The sequence below is a fragment of the Heliangelus exortis genome, chromosome 14 (assembly GCF_036169615.1).
Source record: "Heliangelus exortis chromosome 14, bHelExo1.hap1, whole genome shotgun sequence".
Classification (NCBI taxonomy): Eukaryota; Metazoa; Chordata; class Aves; order Apodiformes; family Trochilidae; genus Heliangelus; species Heliangelus exortis.
Window position 1 is genome coordinate 17,990,821 of NC_092435.1, and position 18,905 is coordinate 18,009,725.

General features: G+C 60.3%; 1 protein-coding gene across 2 annotated transcripts; it reads left to right on the plus strand.

Annotated features, from left to right (window-relative positions):
• The first annotated feature begins 6,277 nt into the window (after positions 1-6,277).
• TMLHE (trimethyllysine hydroxylase, epsilon) lies at positions 6,278-17,554 on the plus strand. 2 transcript variants are annotated; one of them, XM_071757872.1, is made up of 9 exons: positions 6,278-6,592; positions 6,849-7,016; positions 10,229-10,397; positions 11,027-11,203; positions 12,982-13,261; positions 14,218-14,337; positions 14,895-15,131; positions 15,660-15,798; positions 16,259-17,554. In XM_071757872.1, exons 3-9 carry the CDS (start codon positions 10,238-10,240, stop codon positions 16,388-16,390), a joined length of 1,245 nt encoding a protein of 414 aa, XP_071613973.1. In that variant the 5' UTR covers positions 6,278-6,592; positions 6,849-7,016; positions 10,229-10,237; the 3' UTR covers positions 16,391-17,554. The 2 variants fall into 2 exon arrangements, with proteins under 2 accessions (XP_071613973.1, XP_071613972.1); XM_071757871.1 differs by lacking the exons at positions 6,278-6,592; positions 6,849-7,016 and adding an exon at positions 8,318-8,454.
• Positions 17,555-18,905: the final 1,351 nt, after the last annotated feature.

Below are 18,905 nucleotides of genomic sequence, written 5' to 3' on the forward strand. Positions count from 1 at the left end.
ACGCGATTGCCCTGATTAAATCAGCCAGAAACAATGAGGTGCTGGTGCCCTCTAATTTTTAGATTGACAGATTTTTAGGGCCAGAAGGGACCGCGGTGCTCCTCTCGCCTGACAGTCTGTATTATGTAAAAGCCACTTGAAGGCTGGCAGTGCCACTCGCTTCCTAGGAGCAACAGCCCGGGCTGGGGACCTCGCCATGAGACGGGCTGGGGGACGTGTGGCTCCCAGAGGAGGAGGCCGGGTACAGCCACCCCCCACCCTCTCCCCTTCCCCCCCGGGCTCCAGGGAACAGCCCTGGGGTCAAGGATACACCGTTACCCTTTCCTACCCTGGCCTGGCAGAGAGGGATAAGGAGCAGGGGATAAACGCCAGCCCTCCCTCGCCTTTTCCTTTGCGACCTCCCCCAGACCCTGGCAAGAAAAGTCCCTGCGGGGATTCCGTCCTCGAGGCTTCCTCCCGGGCTGCTTTTGGTGCGAATCCCGAGCAGGTTGGGAGCGGTGGGTGCTGAGCCAGACGGGAGCTGAGCCCGATGCCTGCAATGTGAGCCGGGCTCTGAAGATGGAGCCAGGCAGCCTCAGACAGCAATTAACGGGCTCAGGATGCTCCGCTTAACGAGCCGGGGCTGGGAGAGGCTGCGGCGCTGGGCAGGGGCTGCGGGGCTGGGAGAGGCTGCGGGGCTGGGCAGGGGCTGCGGGGCTGGAAGGGGCTGCGGGGCTGGGCAGGGGCTGCGGGGCTGGGAGAGGCTGCGGGGCTGGGCAAGGGCTGCGGGGCTGGGCAGAAGCCGCTGCCCGTTCTGTCGGGAGGAGCAGATCCTGCCGGTGCGGAGCGGGTCCTGCTGACTCACGGGTGCGGGTGGCAGAGCTGCTGCCACCCCAGGGGACAGCGCCCAGGATGAGCCGGGACCCACACGCACCCGCTCAACACCACAGCAGGACTCTATTTTTATTTTAATTTTTTCCCCCGCGTCCCATTGCACACATTGAGCAGCAACGCTCGGGGTGTCCCGGGTGGGGATGGAGGAGCTCCCACGGGCACTCCCGTGCTGCAGGAAACACGGCTGTCCCCACCAGGTCCCCTGCCCCCACCCACACTGCCCACCCAGCAGAGGAGCCAGGGCAGAAACGTGGCCTGAGCTGTGTGGCTGAGGTGACACCGGGCCCTGCAAAAAGCTGGGGAGGGACTTTCTGTGAGCACCCCGAGTGATGGGATGAGGGGAAGCATTTCCAGCTGCAAGAGGTGAATTCCCAGGAAGAGAGGGAAATTCTGTGCTTTGAGGCTGCTGAGCCCCTGGCCCAGGTGGAGCTGTGGCTGCCCCATCCCTGGCAGTGCTGAAGGCCCTTGGAGCAGCCTGGGCTGTGGGAGGGGTCCCTGTCCGTGACAGGGGGCTTGGAATTACATCACCTTGAAGGTCCTTTCCCACCCAAACCAGTCTGGGGCGCTGGTTGGGGGCCTGTCCATACAGCTGTATCCTCAGTGGGAAATCGTTCCAGCTCGGGTCTCCTTCGGGCTTCCCAGAGCCCCCCCAGTGTCCCCTCCTGCAGATCTCCCACCTCTGCTCCCTCCCAACCTGGGCACTGCCCCGAGCATCCTCGGGTACCACCGCTCCCCAGGGATGGAGGCAGCGGAGGGACGGGGGTGGGAAGGGGGAAGGGAGGCATCTCCCCCCGTTTCTCATCCTCCAGCCCTTGGCGTTGCCGTCTCAATGTCACTTTAAGTGGCGGGAGAAGGGCTGGGTGTTAAATTGCCAATCTGGTCACATGCTGCCTGGGATTTGGCCGTAGCTAAGCAGCACCACCCCCGCGTTCGCTTTTTTGGCTGGTGACTCCTCTTGTGCTGGGCGTGAGGCAGAGCTGGGGGAAGAGCAGGAGAAACCGGAGGGGGAGGAAAAGTTTTCTTTCTTTTTTTTTTTTTTTTTAAAAAAAAAAAAAAACACTACCAAAAAAAAAAATGAAGGAAAAAACCCCCACAACTAGAAGTGAGGCGAGTCATTGTGAATGTCAGGAGCTCGGGTGTGACAGCGATCCTCCCCCTCCGAACCGGCTCCAGTGAGAGCCAGAGAGAGGATTTCATGAGGCTCGGGCTATTTTCAGAGCTGACATCCTACCCGGGCTAAGAATAGAGCAGAGCAGGGTTCCTGTGCTCTGCAGCAAACCCCAGCAGGGCTCAGCCCCTGCCCTCAGCCCCCCACACCCCTCCCTCCCTCCCTCCTTCCCAGTACCCCCAGTCCCGCCTGTCCTCTCCCCTCTGCCTCTGGTGTGGCAGCTCCAGAGGTGTCACCGCGGTGTGACAGGGTCGGGGTCCCCCCCGCTGCACCCCCACAGGAGCTCTGGGAGGGCACAGAGCGTTTGGGACCCCCCAGGTGCTGCCAGGCCCGGGGCAGGGAGCCTCCCGCACCCCTCCGGAGCTCAGCCCCGCTCCTTGGAGCACCCGACAAGGTGAGACCAACCCAAAAACATGCCGGGACCCCCCCGCCGCCCCCCAGGAAGGTGCAGAAGCTCAGCCCCGGGGCACCATCACCCCCCCAAGGCAGCTGCCGGGCTGCGGGGCCGATGCTCTCGGGGGGACACAGGGAGGGGTCCCGGCAGGAGCCGTCCCAGTCACCTCCAGGAGGGTTCTCCTCAAAACGCTCTCTTTTAGCCTAAAAACCGCCCGGCCCTCCCTCCCCCGGTGCCGCAGCCAACTCTGCTTTGGGCCCCCCTGGTCCACAATTCCCTCCCCTCATTAGCCCCCGACACCTCCCGGGTATTTATAGCCTACTCCCCTGTTTTTTTCTTTTTTTTTTTTTTTTTTTTTTTTTTTTTGAAGAGCCAACCCCAACTTAACTCCTTCCCCTGCTCCTCTTGCCTCCAAGCCAGCCCAGAACCCCCCGGCTTGGGGCACCCAACCTCAGCAGAGCCCTTCCCCACTCAGCGCACGTAACACCCCGGCCCCAGGCTGGGGGCTCAGCTGCTGGGGATGGAGCTCTAGAGGGGTTCCTCACCCCCCCCCACAAAAAAAACATTGGAGAAGGGACCCATCTCCTGGAGGGGTGTGGAGACATCACCCCCTCAAATAAAAAGGAGCAGAGCTGGGATGGGACGGGCATGGGGGGAGGTGTGGGTGGGTGGTGGGGGGAGGTGTGGGTGGGTGGTGGGCTCCTCCTGGGGGTCCTGCTGGCCTCTCCCCCTCCAGCCGGCGCGGCTCTGGCTGGCGGCCAGGCTGCCATTTCCTGGTAATCCAATCAGTGCCGCAGATGAACCCAAAAATCCATTTCCTGCCGCCCCACCCCCCGAGCTTCATTAACGCGAGGAGAGGGGAGGGAGCCCGGGGCTGGGGAGGGGGGTGCGGGGATGCTGTGCCGAGGGGAAACTGAGGCACGGGCAAGGGAAACAAGGCACAGGCAAAGGTAGCAGAGGTGGGTGCCACCTGAGGTGGGTGTTGTGAAGCCTGAGGTGGGTGCTGCGGATCCTTCTCCTCAGGGTTCTCCCCTCCCAGGGGCACCCATCCTGCTGAGGGGGGATCCCAGCCGGCAATGGGGGTGCGGGCAGGACACATCCCCCCCTCTGCCGGGCATCCCATCCCCCTCCTACCTCCTCCTGGCCTGGGCTGACCCCTTCCTGGCCGGGGATGGGGATGGGGATGGGGATGGGGATGGGACCCCAGATGACACCCCCCACTCGGGTGATCCGTCACGACCAGGAATTGTCACCCCGGGCCACCAAGTTGTCCTGGGGAGGGACCAGAACCACTTTTGAGGGAGAAGCAGAGCTCTGGGCCAGCTCAGCACCCTGCTCCCCATTCCCCCCCCCACCCCCGGGGGTGCCCACGGAGCCCTTTTCCCCCCGGCCCAGCCCCCCGTGGGTCCAGGTTCGGTACCGGGATGTAACCCGAGCCGATCGATGCGGGCAGGAACAGCTCCCCCCCCGCACCCCCGCTCTGCGCTGTCCCTTCCTCTCTCCCGTTCATTAATGCATTCTCCACCTTACATTATTGATGAACTTCCTTCCTTTCTGATTTTTTCTTTCTTTTTTTTTTTTTTTTTTTTTTTTTTTATTTAGAAAAAATATAAATTAAAGAACAAGTGGTTACCCGGAGCCTCGGCCAAAACCTTTCGGGAGAGGGAAGAAACTTTGCCGACCTCCCCTGCTCCCCCCTCTGCCTCCCTCTAACCCCAGACCCTGCCCCACAGCTGGGACCCCCAGCCCCGCCTGCCCCCACCCCCCCTCCCCACAGGCTCCTGCTCTGGTGGGAGCCCCAAACCCCCCCTGGACACGTCCCGTGGCCCAAAGTCCCAAAGCCGAGGGGCTGCGGCAGAATCAGGGACTTGCCCACTGCCCCCCAGCCGCGGGCAGCAGGGTGGGGAGGGGGCGGCCAGAGCCGTGTCCCGGCTCCTCCCCCGGGCTGCAGGAATTTGGGGAAGGATCCTGGAAGCCCCCGGAGGTGGCCGCCGCTCCCCGAAGTGCCACCACCCAAAGCGCCTTTGCTGGGACCATCCCGGAGCAGGAGGGGCCGGGCTTGGATGGACCCCCACCCAGCGCCGGGGTCCCCAGACACGCGTGGGAGGGAGCGGGGAGAGCTCTGTGCAGGGTGCGTGTCCCCCCCCGGCTGGGGGAGAAGCCCCCCCCAGACCCTACAGAGCAGAGGACACAGCCCTGGGGGGCTCCCCCCAGCCAGGTCCCCATCGCTCCGGGGGGACCCCAGGGGCGGGGGGGCAGCTCCGGGTGCGGGGATTCGCCTCCCGTGGCCGCGGGAACCCCGCGCGTGGGGAGGGACCGGCAGGGAGGGGAGAGGGGAGGGGAAAGAGGAGGATGCGGGGGGAGGAGCGGGGCTGGGGGCGGGGGGGGAGCGGGGTCCCGGCCTTTCCCAGGCTCCGCCGTGCTCCCTGCTCCCCTTCTCCCGGTTTCTCAGCCGCTGGAGCGCGACCAAGGGCCAGGAGAGGACAAACAAACATCCGAGTTTGGGTTCCTTCCTCCCCTCCTGCCATCACCGGGGGGAAAAAAATAAATACATTAAATAACGGGGGCGGGAGCGTTAGATTAAATTTTTAAAAATTAAAGAAATAGCGGAACAAGCGGAACAAAGGAGAGTTTGTGTGTCCGTGGGGCAGCTGTGGGAGCTGAGCCTCGGGGTGGTGACACCAGGAGGGCCCCGTGGGCACCCCAAGGACCCGGCCCCACAGCTCTGGTGGCCCTCGGGTCCCCTCGGGGACACGGCCACGTCCTGGGCTTTGCTGCAGCTCCTGGGGTGGCTGTGGGGTGGATGTCCCGGGGGATGGGGTTGTTGGGGTCCCCTTGATTCAGGGGGAGGGCAGGAGCAGCACCCAGAGCTCCAGCCCAGGGACCCCTCCTCTCCTCAGCCTCTGGGTTCTCCCTCTGACCCTGCTGCACCCTGAGGTCCCTGGTGGGTGGGGTGGGGTCAGTCCTGTTGGGTTGGGTCATTGGGGTTGAGATTGGGGGGTTGGGTCAGTCCTGTTGGGTTGGGTCATTGGGTCGGATTGGATCATTCTTGTTGGGAAGGACTGTGTTGGGTCTTTGGTGTTGGGTTGGGTCATGAAGGTTGGGATGGGTCATTAAGGTGGATTTTGGTTGGGTTGGGTCATTAAGGTCGGGTTCTGCTGGGTCACTAAGGGGGATTTTGGTCGGGTTGGGTCATTCCTGTTGGGTTGGGTGGGGTTCCTGTTGGGTTCCTGGGCACCCTCGGGGTTGGGAACGGGTCCGGGACACTTTGGGGTTGGGGAAGGGACCGGGGGCACCTTCTGGGGATGGGGAATGGGGATGGGGTGGGGGGTCTGCAGCCGCCATCCCCGTCCCTGCACCCCACATCCCCACTGCCCCCCCGGCCCCACCCCCACCCCCACCGCGCTGTTTCGGGGATTTTGGGACAATCAAAGGGACATTTCTCCCTCACTCCCGTCTCCGCTTCCCCCAAACGCCCCCGTGTGCCCCCCCCCCTCCATCATGGCGGCGCCCCCGCGCGGCGCTCTAGGCCGCAGCCGCCTCTCTATGGTGAGCCCTGCGGCGCTCTGGGCTCAAGGCCGCCGAGGGCCGATGGAGCCCCGCGGGGAGCGGCTCAGCCCGCCCGTCCCGCCCGTCCCGCGGCAGCAGCTCCTCGGGGACATTCTCCCGGCACGAAGCCGCTTTCCTCCACTCCGCTCCTCCCCCGGCCCGCCGGAGACGGAGAGCTCTATGGTACGGGTGACGCTCTACCCGCCAGACCGGCTCTCGATGGTGTGTGCGTGCGGCGCTCTACACCACGGCCTCCCAGCTCTCGATAGCCGCCGGGGCCTCTCCCGCACGTGCCTCCCGTTGCCGCCCGGTTCGGTCCCGGTGCTCTGCCCGGTGCTCTGACCCTGTCCCGCGGGGCTCGGTGCTGGCCCGGCCCTGGCTGCCCCCCCCAGCTCCTCTTCCCGCCCCGTCTCGGTGGCCGCGGGCGCTCTCCCCGCCTCGCTCTCTATGGCGGGCGGCGCTCTAGCCCAGCCCGGCGGCTCTCGGTGGTGCGGCCCCGCCCCGGGGCGGCCCGAGGCGGCTCCGGTACCGCTCCCGGTCCGGCCCCGCGGGGTTGGGGCCCGGCAGAGCCGCTCGGGAGGGTCCGAGCTCCGGGGGGAGCTGCCGAGGTGGGTCAGAGCCCGAGGCTGGGAGCCCGAGGGCGGGGGGTCCCGGTGCCGGGGGTACCGGGGTCGGTACCGGGGTTGGTACCGCGCCGGGCGGTGTCGGGCGTGTCAGGGAGGGACCCGGGAGCTGCAGGCTCGGGATACAACGTGGCTTTCCCTGCATTCCCGTTGGATTTGGTTTATTTGGGTTTTATCTGGGATTTATTTTGGGTTTATTTTGGGGTTTTTTTGGTTTGTTTGTTGGTTTTTTTTCCTCAAGGCCGGGAAGATCCCGACCGGAGGGGGTTCGGTCCGTGTGTGGCAGCCTCGGAGCGGGGCTTTGGGGTGCAGGGAGGTGACCAGCGACACAGACCCCATCGGGACCCATCCCAGGACCCTTCCCAGGACCATCCCCAGGACCCTTCCCACCGGCTCAGCACCGTCCCAGGTAACACAAACCCCGCAGCCCCTGGTGGTGGGGATGATGATGATGATGATGATGATGATGATGATGATGATGATGATGATGATGATGATGATGATGGCGGCGGCAGAGCTGGGGTTTCTTTTTCTTCCCTGGTAAAAAAAACCCCAAATCCTCCCTGCCTGGGAGAGCTGCCCCCTCCCCACCCCCTCAGTGCCAGGGCAGGACCCAGCGTGGGGGGGTGAAATGAGTCAATAATTCGAGTTTCCAGCAAGAAGTGTCCCGGGGGGATGAGCACCACCAGGGTTGGCAGCTCTGCTGGAAAAAAAAATAAATGATTGGAGTTTGTGTCTGTGCAGCCTCTGCTGTGGAGAGGGGGGAGAAACCTCCAAGAGAAGGTGGGGAAAATGAGGAAGGGGGGGGTCTGGCTGCAGGTGTGAAACTGGGGTGAGCCCTGGGCTCCCAGGGCAGTGAGGGAGCTGTGAGGTGGTGTCTGGGGTGTCTTGATTAAGCCTTAATTTAATTGAAATCCCGTGCTGGGAAGAGCTGAAAGGGGAACCTGAGAGCTGAGATCTAACAGAGCTCTGTCCCCTGTCCCTGTCCCCTGGCTGGGGCTTTGCTCAGCCCTGCTGGCATTGACCAGCTGAGGGGGGCTCAGCAACCTTTAACTGCTGCTCTGGGAGCTCCCCTGGGGGTCTGAGACCTTCCCTGGGGGCTTCCCCCCCTCTTTTGGAAGCCTTAAAGCCCATGGTGCTGCTGACATTTTCCTCTTTCTTGGGGAGCAGAAACCTTTGCTGGCACCAGGGGGGTCTGGGGTGGTGTGAGGGCAACACCCAAGGTTTGGGAACCCTCCACATGGATTTGTTGTCCATGGCTGCCAGGGGGTGATGAGCAGGGGCTCGATGGCTTCTGCCAGACTGGGAGATTCTGGCTGAAAGCTGCCCAGAGGTTGGGGTGGTTTCTTTCTCCTTCCATCTACATTTTCATTGCTGAAACTGCTCAGTTGCTAAGTGGCAGCTGTGGCTTTTTGTCAGAGAGCTCAAAAAACCCCCAAACACTGGTTCCTTCAGCTGGTCCTCGTGTCAGCAGCCAGGGAGCTGGGGAGAAGCCCCTCTGCCTGCCCCCTCCCCTCACCACACAGCTCTTGTCTGGTCTGTTCTGTTCTCTCCAGACTTGGGGTAATTCCTCCAACCACTCAACCTCCAAGTTTTCTGCCTTTCCCTCCAGCTCTGTGTCCCCTCTCCCCCCCAGTGTGGGTTCCCTGCCTCCTTCTGCTTCCCTCCTGCCCCTGGGGACTCTTGGATGAGCTCCACAAGAGCTCTCCAGGGTTCAGGAGCTTCACATCCTCCCCCCGTTACCAAATCCACCTGCAGGGTGCTTCAGTGTCTCCTTCCTCTTCTCCTTGCATTTCAAGGGAATTTTTGTCTCAGGATCCCTCAGCTGCTGTTTTGCTGCTGCTCAGGTGAGCTGGGGGAGGGCTGGGGAGGGCAGGGAGCTGGTGAGCAGACACAAAGCCAGATGTGACTCCTCTTTTTCAGCTCCTCTCTGGGAAAGCTTTAATTGCAGGCTGGCAGCTGGCTGGGCTCTGCCCCCAGCAAGAGCAGCAGAGGAGCAGGAGGTCTGGCTGATGAGATTAAATATCTGGATCACTCACCATTCATTACCTGGGCTCATTCCCTGGTAACTTTGATACTGGAAGAGGCAGAGATAAAAGGGACATGTGGAGGGAGAGATAACAGGGCTGGGGGCCACCTCCTCCTCACTGGATTTGCAGGCAGAGGGGATACCCAACAAGCTGCCTTCTCTTCCCCCTCTGCCAGCCTGGTGGGGATCCTGGGGATCCAGGAGCCAAGCTGGAGTCCTCCCTCCTGCCTGTCCTTGTTCTTCCCTTGGATACTCCTCATCTCTGGGAGGTGCAGTGCTTGCTTCAGGAGTTAAATCCTTTCTTTCAGCCAGAAGGGCACTGGGGGTTCCCCAGGGTTTTCTGCACTTAGTTATGAAGTTTGCAGCTCAGCCCTGGCCTGGTGCTTTTCCCTGTGCTCCCTCTCCAGAGCTGGGCTGGAGGGTGTTCTCCCAGCTCTGGTGCTTGGGGGAGGGAGCAGTGCCAGGAGCTCCCAGTGCCTCCCCTCCTGCTCTGGGCAGCAAAACCTCAACTCCTGACCCCAAGCTGGGGCTTTGCAGAGCAGCCAGTCCCCCTGCAGCCTCTGGAGGGCTGGGGTTGTGTTTTAGCTGTCACTTTATGAGGAGGTTTCCACTTTCCTTTCCCCAGAGCTGGCTGCCTGGGCTGGTGGTGTTTGGGTTTTTTGTTCCCCTTCCCAGCAGGTTGTTCTGTGGGAATCTGGCCCCTCTCCTGCTTTTGTTGTTCCCCATCTCTGAGCTCTCTGGGAAGTGGAGGAGCAGGCTGGGCTGCCACAGCACCTCCTGCCCTTCAGACAAGAAAGGGAAGGGAAATCCCAAGTCTGGGATCAGAAATTCTTTCCCAGCCTGGGGCTGACCCGGGGACACCCAGCAGAGCCCTGTGAACCCCAGCTGGGTCAGGCCTGACCTCCCCAGCCTCGCAGGCTGAGCCTCAGCACACCTCAGCTCTCTGCTCTTTGAGCCTGGAGGAGCTGTTCCAAACCTCCCCTGGCAATTCCTCTCCTCACCTCTCAGATCACACCAACCACAGTTGGTTTCTCTCCCAATGTCCTTCAGCAGAACCAGGGATCCTCCTCCTCCTCCTTGTTTTGCATACTTCTTCCAGAAGTGACCTATTTGCTGGGTCCCTCTGGTTCTTGCTTCTCAAGGTCACTTTTCTCTGCTTCCCTCAGCCCCGTAGCTCTCTCCAGGCAAATCCAAGCCCTGCAGCAGATGACACTGCTGGGGTTTTGTCTCCCCTGGAATTGCTTTGGCCTGATGGGTCCTGGGCTCTCGTTTGTTCCTTTCTGCTCTGCTCCATGGTGGTCACAAAGCCAGCAAGACTCCCCCTTGCCTCCCTTCCTCCCCTTCCCAGCTCCTCCCTGCAGGTTGGGGTAGAGTGGGTAAAAAATCCCAACCCCTCAGTGCTGCCTTAGGAGTGGATTCCCTCCCCCTGGCACACGGTGCTTGTGTTTCATGCCCAGATGGTGCCAGGAGGTTGTGACTCTGCTCCAGTTCCCCCTCCCCTTGCTGTGTCAGTAGATCTGGGTGGTGCAGGGCACTGGGACGTGACACCTGCACAGCTCATCACCTCCTCCTGTCCCCTCTCTCTCCCCCAGGCACCCAGGATGTGGGGCAGGAGCCTGGCCTGGCTGTTCCAGGTCCCATCCAGACCCAGGTGCCCAGGGCTGCCCTGGGGCAGGAGGATCCTGCTGGCTGCTCCTCGCTGGCACCACTCTGCCCCAGAGCCCCTCAAGTGTGCCTGGCAGCTACACGGGGACCATCTAGGTGGGTGTGGGGTGGGGGTGTGGGGGTGTGGGTGCTGCTCATAGAAGGGTTTGGGTTGGGAGGGACCCTAAAGCTCCCCCAGTGCCACCTCTGCCATGGGCAGGGACCCCTCCCACAGCCCAGGGTGCTCCAACCCCATCCAACCTGGGATGGGACACTGCCAGGGATGGGGCAGCCACAGCTCCTGGGGGTAACCTGGGCAACCCTCAAATTAAATTTTTTCCTAATGTCCAACCTAAATCTCCTCCCTTCACCATTTCCCTGCAGAAGTGAGGTTTTCCTCTCCTCCTTCCTCGGAAGTGATGTGGGGTTTTTTTTCCCTCTGAAACATCCTGTGTCAGAGGGGTGCCTGCTGGGGCTCTGTGTTCACTCCCCCCCAGCCCAGGTTGCTCCAAGCCCCATCCCACCCGGATCCCTCAGCACCTCCAGGGCTGGATGGGGCAGCTGCTGGGGACACCCTGGCTCTCAGCACCCTCACACCAGAGGGTCTCATCCTTACATTTCCTTTCCCAGCTCAAACCCCCCTGATCCCACCCCTCCCCGCCGTGTCCCGGGTCCCTCCCCCTGCCCTGGAGCCCCCGAGGTGGCCGGGGCTGGGGCGGGGTCCTCACGGTGCCCCCGCCCCTCAGAGCTGCGCTACGCGGAGACGCTGATGCGTTTGGACTTCGTGTGGCTGCGGGACCACTGCCGCTCCGCCTCCTGCTACAACACCAAAACTCACCAGCGCAGCCTCGACACCGCCTCTGTCGACCTGGACATCAGGCCCAAAGCTGTGCGGGTGGACGAGGCCACCCTCTTCCTCACCTGTGAGCACCGGGACACCCCCGGGGGGAGGGAAACCCGGGAGCCCTGCGGGAGGAGGGGTGGGCTGGGGACACTGCTGGGACACTGCTGGGGACACTGCTGGGGACACTGCTGGGACATTGCTGGGGACATTGCTGGGACATTGCTGGGACATTGCTGGGGACACTGCTGGGGACATTGCTGGGGACACTGCTGGGGACACTGCTGGGACACTGCTGGGACACTGCTGGGACATTGCTGGGGACATTGCTGGGACATTGCTGGGACATTGCTGGGGACACTGCTGGGGACATTGCTGGGGACACTGCTGGGACATTGTTGGGGACACTGCTGGGACATTGTTGGGGACACTGCTGGGACACTGCTGGGGACACTGCTGGGGACATTGCTGGGACATTGTTGGGGACACTGCTGGGGACACTGCTGGGACACTGCTGGGACATTGTTGGGGACACTGCTGGGACACTGCTGGGACACTGCTGGGACACTGCTGGGACATTGCTGGGACACTGCTGGGACACTGCTGGGACACTGCTGGGACATTGCTGGGGACACTGCTGGGACACTGCTGGGACACTGCTGGGACATTGCTGGGGACACTGCTGGGGACACTGCTGGGGACACTGCTGGGACACTGCTGGGACATTGCTGGGGACACTGCTGGGACACTGCTGGGGACACTGCTGGGGACATTGTTGGGACACTGCTGGGACATTGTTGGGGACACTGCTGGGGACATTGTTGGGACACTGCTGGGACACTGCTGGGGACACTGCTGGGACACTGCTGTCCTGGGGCTGGGACACACCTCAGCCTTCACTGAATCACAGAGTTCTTCGGGCTGGAAAGGAGCTCTGGGATCATCAAGTCCAACCCTTGCTCCACTCCCCCCGTGGTTCCCAGCCCATGGCACTGAGTGCCACATCCAGGCTCTTTTGAAATATCTCCAGGGATGGAGAATCCACCCCTTCCCTGGGCAGCCCATTCCAGTGTCTGAGCACCCTCTCCAGAAAGAAATCCTTTCCTAATATCCAACCTAAACCTCCCCTGGCAGAGCTGAAGCTCTGCCAGGGGAGGTTTAGGTTGGATATTAGGAAAAAATTCTTTAGTCTGTGCCCTCTTGTCCCACTGATATCAGCCCAACCCCCCCTGGCTCCAACCTCCTTTCAGGGAGTTGTAGAGAGTGATGAGGTCTCCCCTGAGCCTCCTCTTCTCCAGCCTCAACACCCCCAGCTCCCTCAGCTTCCCTGCTCCCCAAGGCCTCTGTGCAGGGAGCTGTGTCTGTGTCTGTCTGTCTGTCTGTCTGTGTCTGTCTGTCTGTCTGTGTAGTGTCTGTGTGTTCCTTCACTGGGTGTTTCCCTGGGCTCTGAACACATCACAGCTGCCCAAGCAGCAGTCAGGTTCCTTTTCCTTGTCCTGTCTGCTGTGGGATCAGAATTCCCATGTGCTGTCCTTCTTCCTCAGCTTCCCAGCTGCTTCCCTCCTTTCCTCATAGCTCCCCTTTATTTCCAGGCCTGCTTTGTTCCTCCTGGGATTCCAGAGGAACCAATCCCACCCCCTCTGGAGCTCCTGGCTCTGAACCTGGAGCTGTGGCACCAACGAGGACATTTTTGGCCTTAACCCCATAATACTTTGGGGTGACATTAACCCCATAATACTTTGGGGTGCCATCAGAGTGCAAAGAGCCCTCCAGGAGGCAGTGTTGATGGGGTGAGGGCTGCCCTGGGGTGGTGGTGGGATCCATGGAGTGGTGAGCAGGTCCCCCCTGTCCCCCTGGCAGGGCCGGACGGGCACGTAACGCGCTACGGGCTGGAGTGGCTGGTGAGGAACAGCTACGAGGGGCAGAAGCAGCAGGTGATGCACCCCAGGATCCTCTGGAATGCTGAGATCTACCACCAGGCCCGGGTCCCCTCCGTCGACTGCCAGAGCTTCCTGGAGACAGACGAGGGGCTGAAGGAATTCCTGCAGAACTTCCTGCTCTACGGCATCGCCTTCGTCGAGAATGTGGCGCCCACCAAGGAGGACACGGAGATCCTGGCTAAAAGGATCAGCTTGATCAGGTCAGGGGGTGCCCTGGGGGGGTCCCCGGGGCTTTGCAGAGCAGCCCTGGAGGGCAGAGTGGTGTTTTCTCTCTGCTCAGAGAGGTGCTGCCCCCCTGACCCCTGCAGCTGGGCAGGCCGGGCTGGTTAGCAAACAGAAGGTGTCCGGGCACTCCCCTGGTGGAGCCTGGGGATCCAACCCCTTTGTAGGGAGAGAGCCTGGAGCCAGCAGGTCCCAGGGATGCCTCGGGAGCTCGGGATGACTTTGGGGGTAGTGGAGGAGAGGAGTGAATGGAGGAAGGAGCCTGTCTGGGAAGCCTTGAGCTGTGCAGGGAGAGACATTTCCTGTTATGACTTGGAAGGTCAGGAGGGCAGCCTGGCCCTGGGAGCTGGGGCACATCCAAAAAAACAATTTGTAGCTCTGGATGAGGAAAAAATAGTGAGAGATGTTTCTTCTGTGTTGTTTGAAACATGTCAGCAGCATGGCAAGCCAGGCCTGGAGCCCTGGGGTTTATCCAGGGGTTTCTGTAGTGACACCAAACAGAAATGAGGGGAAAGGCCCCCACTTCAAGGAGTAGCCAGCCACCTCTTTTTTTGACCCTTCAGATGCCCTCAGCCTGTAGCCCCTCAGCACTCTCTGCCCTTGCCTTCTGCCTCCCTGAAAAGGGATGTTCAGGTAACCCCATGATGGGTGCAAGCAGAGCTGCACTCTGGCAGCTCCCCATGTCCTTGATTTGACTGGGGTGGTGTGGGGTACAAAGAAGGTATCTGCATTTGTATTTGTGGGGGGAAAGCCAGGCTCCCTCTTTTGGGAAGGAAAGAGGGGAACTGAATGCTAGAGGAGGCAGCAGTGTCCCCGTGTGCCAATGCCATGGATCTGGTTTAGTTGCTCTGCTTCCATTTACTCAGCAGCTGGGCTGGAGGGGCTGTGCTGTGATCCCTGCAGCACTCTGATCCCTGCCTGCTGCCTCCTGCAGGGAGACCATCTATGGCAGGATGTGGTACTTCACCTCTGACTTCTCCCGGGGGGACACTGCCTACACCAAGCTGGCCCTGGACCGCCACACCGACACCACCTACTTCCAGGAGCCCTGTGGGTAAGTGCAGATGGGATCAACAGGGATTTTTGGTTTGGTTTTTTTTTCCCCCTGTAATTGCAACTTGTAAGTCTTCCAGAAGGCGGGCAGGGAAGGGCCTGGCTGCCAGCTCTCCCCTTCCTCAGGCTCCAAGGTGGCAGAGAGCATTCAGCCTCCCAGGAACCCTCCGAGGCCTTGGGGTTTGTGTTTTGGCAGCAGAGCAGCTCTGCAGGGAGTCAGAAACCATCCCCCCCCGGCCCTGTCTCTGCTTGGAAAAGCAGTTGGTGGCTGCAGTGTTGGTTCCCAGGGGCTCTTTTGCAAACTGCTTTGCTGCTGTAGCCTCTGGGCTGGAAGTTTCACAGGCAGCTGGAGCAGGAAAGGCAGCAGGGAAGGTCGGGGCTCACAGGACGTGAAGTGCAGGACACTTCATTGTTTTTGTTGTTGTTTTGGTCTGCTTTCATCTCCATCAAGAAGGGGAATTGTCAGGGAACAGCCTGGAGGAGAATGGGTGGGGGGTTCAGAGCACCTTCTCCCCAGAGGACAGGCAGCCAAGGTCTTTTTTCTCTTCCCCCCTGCAGCATCCAAGTGTTCCACTGCCTGAAGCACGAGGGCACAGGTGGGAGGACACTGCTGGTGGATGGTTTCTATGCAGCAGCCCAGGTTCTCCAGCAAGCCCCAGAGCAGTTTGAGCTGCTCAGCAAGGTGCCCTTGAAGCACGAGTACGTGGAGAATGTGGGAGACTGTCACAACCACATGATTGGGGTGGGGCCTGTCCTCAATGTCTACCCCTGGAACAACGAGCTTTATCTCATCAGGTAACCTCAGCAGGACAAGGGGGGGATGGCTTTCCAGAAGATCTTTGTGAATTAAAAACCAACGTGTTTTAGGGGCAGGGGTGAAACCAGAAGCTCCTCAGCTCCTCCTGGGCCTTTCTGCTTTAGGGTGGGTGTCAGAACCACCACTACAAGGGGGAGTGGCAGTGCCAAGCTTTTGCTTTTCATTCCCATCCTCCTGCCCTCCTCTCCCCTCGTTTGTGGGACAGGAGAATTCATCCCTTCTCTGAAAGAAGGAAACCTGGGCTGCCTTTGAATCTCCAGCTCAGTTTCAGGCCTTTATTCTCACTACCCCTCTCTCCTGCCCCTTGCACATCCTCCCGTGGAGAACCCTGTTCCAGATGTGGCTGCCGACTGCTCCTTCCTCCAGCGCTCTGCGTTCTCCTGGAGGAGACAACTTCCAGAGGAAGCACAACACAACCCCTGCAGCCTCCCTAAATACTGACCAGTTCCCCTGGGAAGGCCTGGCCGTGCCCCCCGGGTGGTCTCTGACCCCTCCTCTCCTGTCAGGTACAACAACTACGACCGTGCTGTCATCAACACCGTGCCTTACGACGTGGTGCACCGCTGGTACGCTGCCCACCGCACCCTCACCACGGAGCTCAGGAGGCCAGAGAATGAGCTGTGGGTCAAGCTGAAGCCAGGCAAGGTGGGCTGGAAATCAGGAGACCTCGGGTGGCTTTGCTGAGGGGGAAATGCTCCTGGGGGTGTGCAGGGTGGGTGCCACCAGAGAGGATACTTAAGGTGAGCTGCCCGTGCTGTGGATTTCTTCTTCACAGCTGTTTAAGGTGCCCTGTGCTGCATCTGGGGGGGTGTTAAAAATGTTTAATTCAGGCTCAGAGGAGCCACAGAATGTGAGGGGTTAGAAGGGACCTCAGGACCCTTAATTGGATGGTTCCAATTCTGGAACCATCTGGGCTGGGTCCTGTCAGCATCTGGCTGCAGCCTCCCCTGCTGCCGGGCAGCGCCGAGCAGGGGGAGCCGCACTCACCCGTGCTCCCTCCTCCGGTCTCCAGGGACCTGCAGCTGCGAGACCTGTCCTGTTGGAGGGTGCTGGCCCTGCCTGTGGTGTCTGACCTCCTTCTGATTCCCTTTCTTTCCTCCTCCAGGCCCTGTTTGTGGATAACTGGCGGGTGCTGCACGGGAGGGAGGCGTTCACAGGGTACCGGCAGCTCTGCGGCTGCTACCTGACCAGGGACGATGTGCTCAACACTGCCCGCCTGCTGGGGCTGCAGGCTTAGCCCCCAGCCCTCCCCCAGAGAGCAGCAACCCCCCCAGCACCACCCTGCTGGGACCTGGCCACCCCAGGACCTCACACATACCTCAGACACCTCTGATCTCTGGCTGCCCGCTCAGGGGAGGGAGCAGGGGGAAGCCAAAGCTTACAGGAGCTTTACAGAACCACCTTCTGCCTCTGAACATGGGGGGGGGGCTGCTCTCTGTGCCCCCCACCTGCTTTTCCCAGCCAGCCAGTCTGTCTCAGCTCTGCTCACACCAGTGCTCCTCCAGTCAAGTGCCTTCAGGATGTGAAATCTCAGCATTTCTCCCTGGTGTTTGGCCACCTTCTCACCACGAGGTCCTTGTGGTTTGTTTTTATTTAGCAGAGCAGAGTGGCAGCTGCCGGGCTCTGGGCTCACCCCAGGCTGGGCTTCACACCTCGAGGAAACAGGAATCTGTGTGATGAGAACACCACTCCTCGGGGGCAGGGCAGGTGGAATATTTTAGTGACTTTCTTCTCAAACATCCTCTGTGCCTCTGTGAGTGTCCCTGCCAGGAGCTGTGCTGCTGGAGAGGAGAACCTGGTGAGCTGAGGGATTCCTGAGGTGTAGGCTGGAGGGAGAGGGGGAAGGAGCAGTGCTGGGCAGGACAGAGATGGCTGTGGCAGATGAATGTTGCATTTCTGACGTTTCCTCAAGCCCAGGGCTGTCAGGCTGGGTTCCTCCTGCCCCTTGCACCAGGGCTGAAGGCTCAGGAGGTGCAGTGTGGGTCCCTCTGCCTGCTGCAGGAGCTGGGCTTGGGCCCTGGGGTGCTGCCTGCTGAGGGCTTGTGGTGATAGGGATGCCCCTGGCAGGGACTGTCCTGGGGCCTTCAGCCACCCTGCCCCTCGGGGTGGCATCCAGTGCTGGGATCCCTGTTTGGGAGCAGGTTCCCTTTGCAGGAACCACCTCGGACCAGCTTTTGTACTCCAGGTTTTTCAGTTCTTTCAGTAAAAAAAAAAAACAAAACAAAAAAAAAAACAAAAAAAGCAAAGCAAAGTTGAACTGCTTGAACTGCTTCCTTCTCTCCCCCACGCCCCCTGTGAGCCCACGAAGGTGTTCAAGGTGTTCTTCTAAGCCAAGAAATCAAGCTTTTTAAATAAACGATTTGTAAAGTGTTCATCTTAATAAAATATCTGTTTCAGGCAATCATGAACTTGACAATAAAGGTCTGTGCCACCCAAAAAGTCGGAATAAACGAGAGGAGCAGCAAGCCCGTGTGTTTCCCTGGATTTTGCATCATTTACTCTTTCCCTGGCCACACGATGGCAGGAGATGACAGGATTTTATTTTCCCGTTTTCCCTCCGGCAGCCGTCGGGCTCCTCCCCGTGTGCTCCCCCCGGAGCCCCCAGCTCAGCCCCAGCGCTCGGGATTTCTCTGTTTCACCCTTGGGCTCAGCCTCCTTTTGTCCCCTCCGGTGCAGAGGATCCTTTCCCTCCAGCTGCAGAGGCTTTGAAGGCGTTGAGGTGATGGGGTGGAAGGGCTGCTCCCTGCACCAGCAGGGATATTTATCCAGGATAAAACCCGGCTGGAAGGGAAGGTGGCAGAGGGGGTTCTCTGTGCACAAGTGAGACTAAACGGGTTTGCATTTAGTTTCTCTAAGTTTAAGTGGGAAATAGGGTTGTAAAGTTTCCTATGAACAAGCTGGAAGGGTTCATGTGGCCTGGCTGATTACAAAAAAAAACCAAAAAAAAAAACCAAAAACCAGCAAAGCCAAACGACTCTTTGGAGCAGGTGAGGTGGAGGTGCTGGTGGGGATGTGGGTGCAGCAGCTCATCCTTCCTGGGAACAAATGAAAACTGCCTGGAGGAGGCACCTTCAGGTGGTGCCCAGGTGGGGCCAGAGAAGCTGCAGCTGGGCATGGGGAGGAGCAGGAGGGGGAGGCCACTTAAAAACAAAAAGGCCACAAAACCCTGAGAGAGGCAGAGCCTGAGCAAGAGCTGCCCCTTCTTTTAATGCAAAAAAAACCCAACCAAACAAACAAAAAAAACCCCAAACAAACAAAAAAACCAACAAAAAACCAACCAACCAAAAAAAAACCCAAGGAGCTTGTGGGGAGCAGGTTTGCCAAGACAAAGTGGCAAAAATTTGTGAAACCAGCTCGGAAAGAGCAGGCAGAGCTGGGGGGTGTTGGGGATGATAAATTTGGGGGTGGGTAGAGCAAAGTGAGGGGCAGGGGGGTGGGAGGTGAGTGCAGGTGTATTTATTTGGAAGGAGACAGAGAGAGGAAGGGTTGAGGGGTGGGAAAAGGGCTGGGGAGGGGGGGGTTGGATGTGGCCCAGGCTGGGAGCTTTCCCCCCCCCCCCCCTCCCCCTCAGCCCTCTGCTCTCCAGCCCAGAGCATCAAACCCAGGTCCCAGGCTCCGTCCCTCTGCCTGATGTCCCCTTGCTTGGGGACAGGGCTGGTCCCAGCCCACACCTGCCTGGGAGGAGGAGAAAGCCCCTTGCAGTGGGAGAAGTGGGTCAGAACCGGATGGAACATGCTGGGCAGAACCAGGCG

Coding starts and splice junctions, on each gene's coding strand:
- TMLHE (XM_071757872.1), top strand. CDS start 10,238: ATGTGGGGCAGGAGCCTGGCCTGGCTGTTCCAGGTCCCATCCAGACCC. Junction 10,398..11,026: donor GCTACACGGGGACCATCTAG/GTGGGTGTGGGG, acceptor CCCGCCCCTCAG/AGCTGCGCTACGCGGAGACG. Junction 15,799..16,258: donor TCAAGCTGAAGCCAGGCAAG/GTGGGCTGGAAA, acceptor TTCCTCCTCCAG/GCCCTGTTTGTGGATAACTG.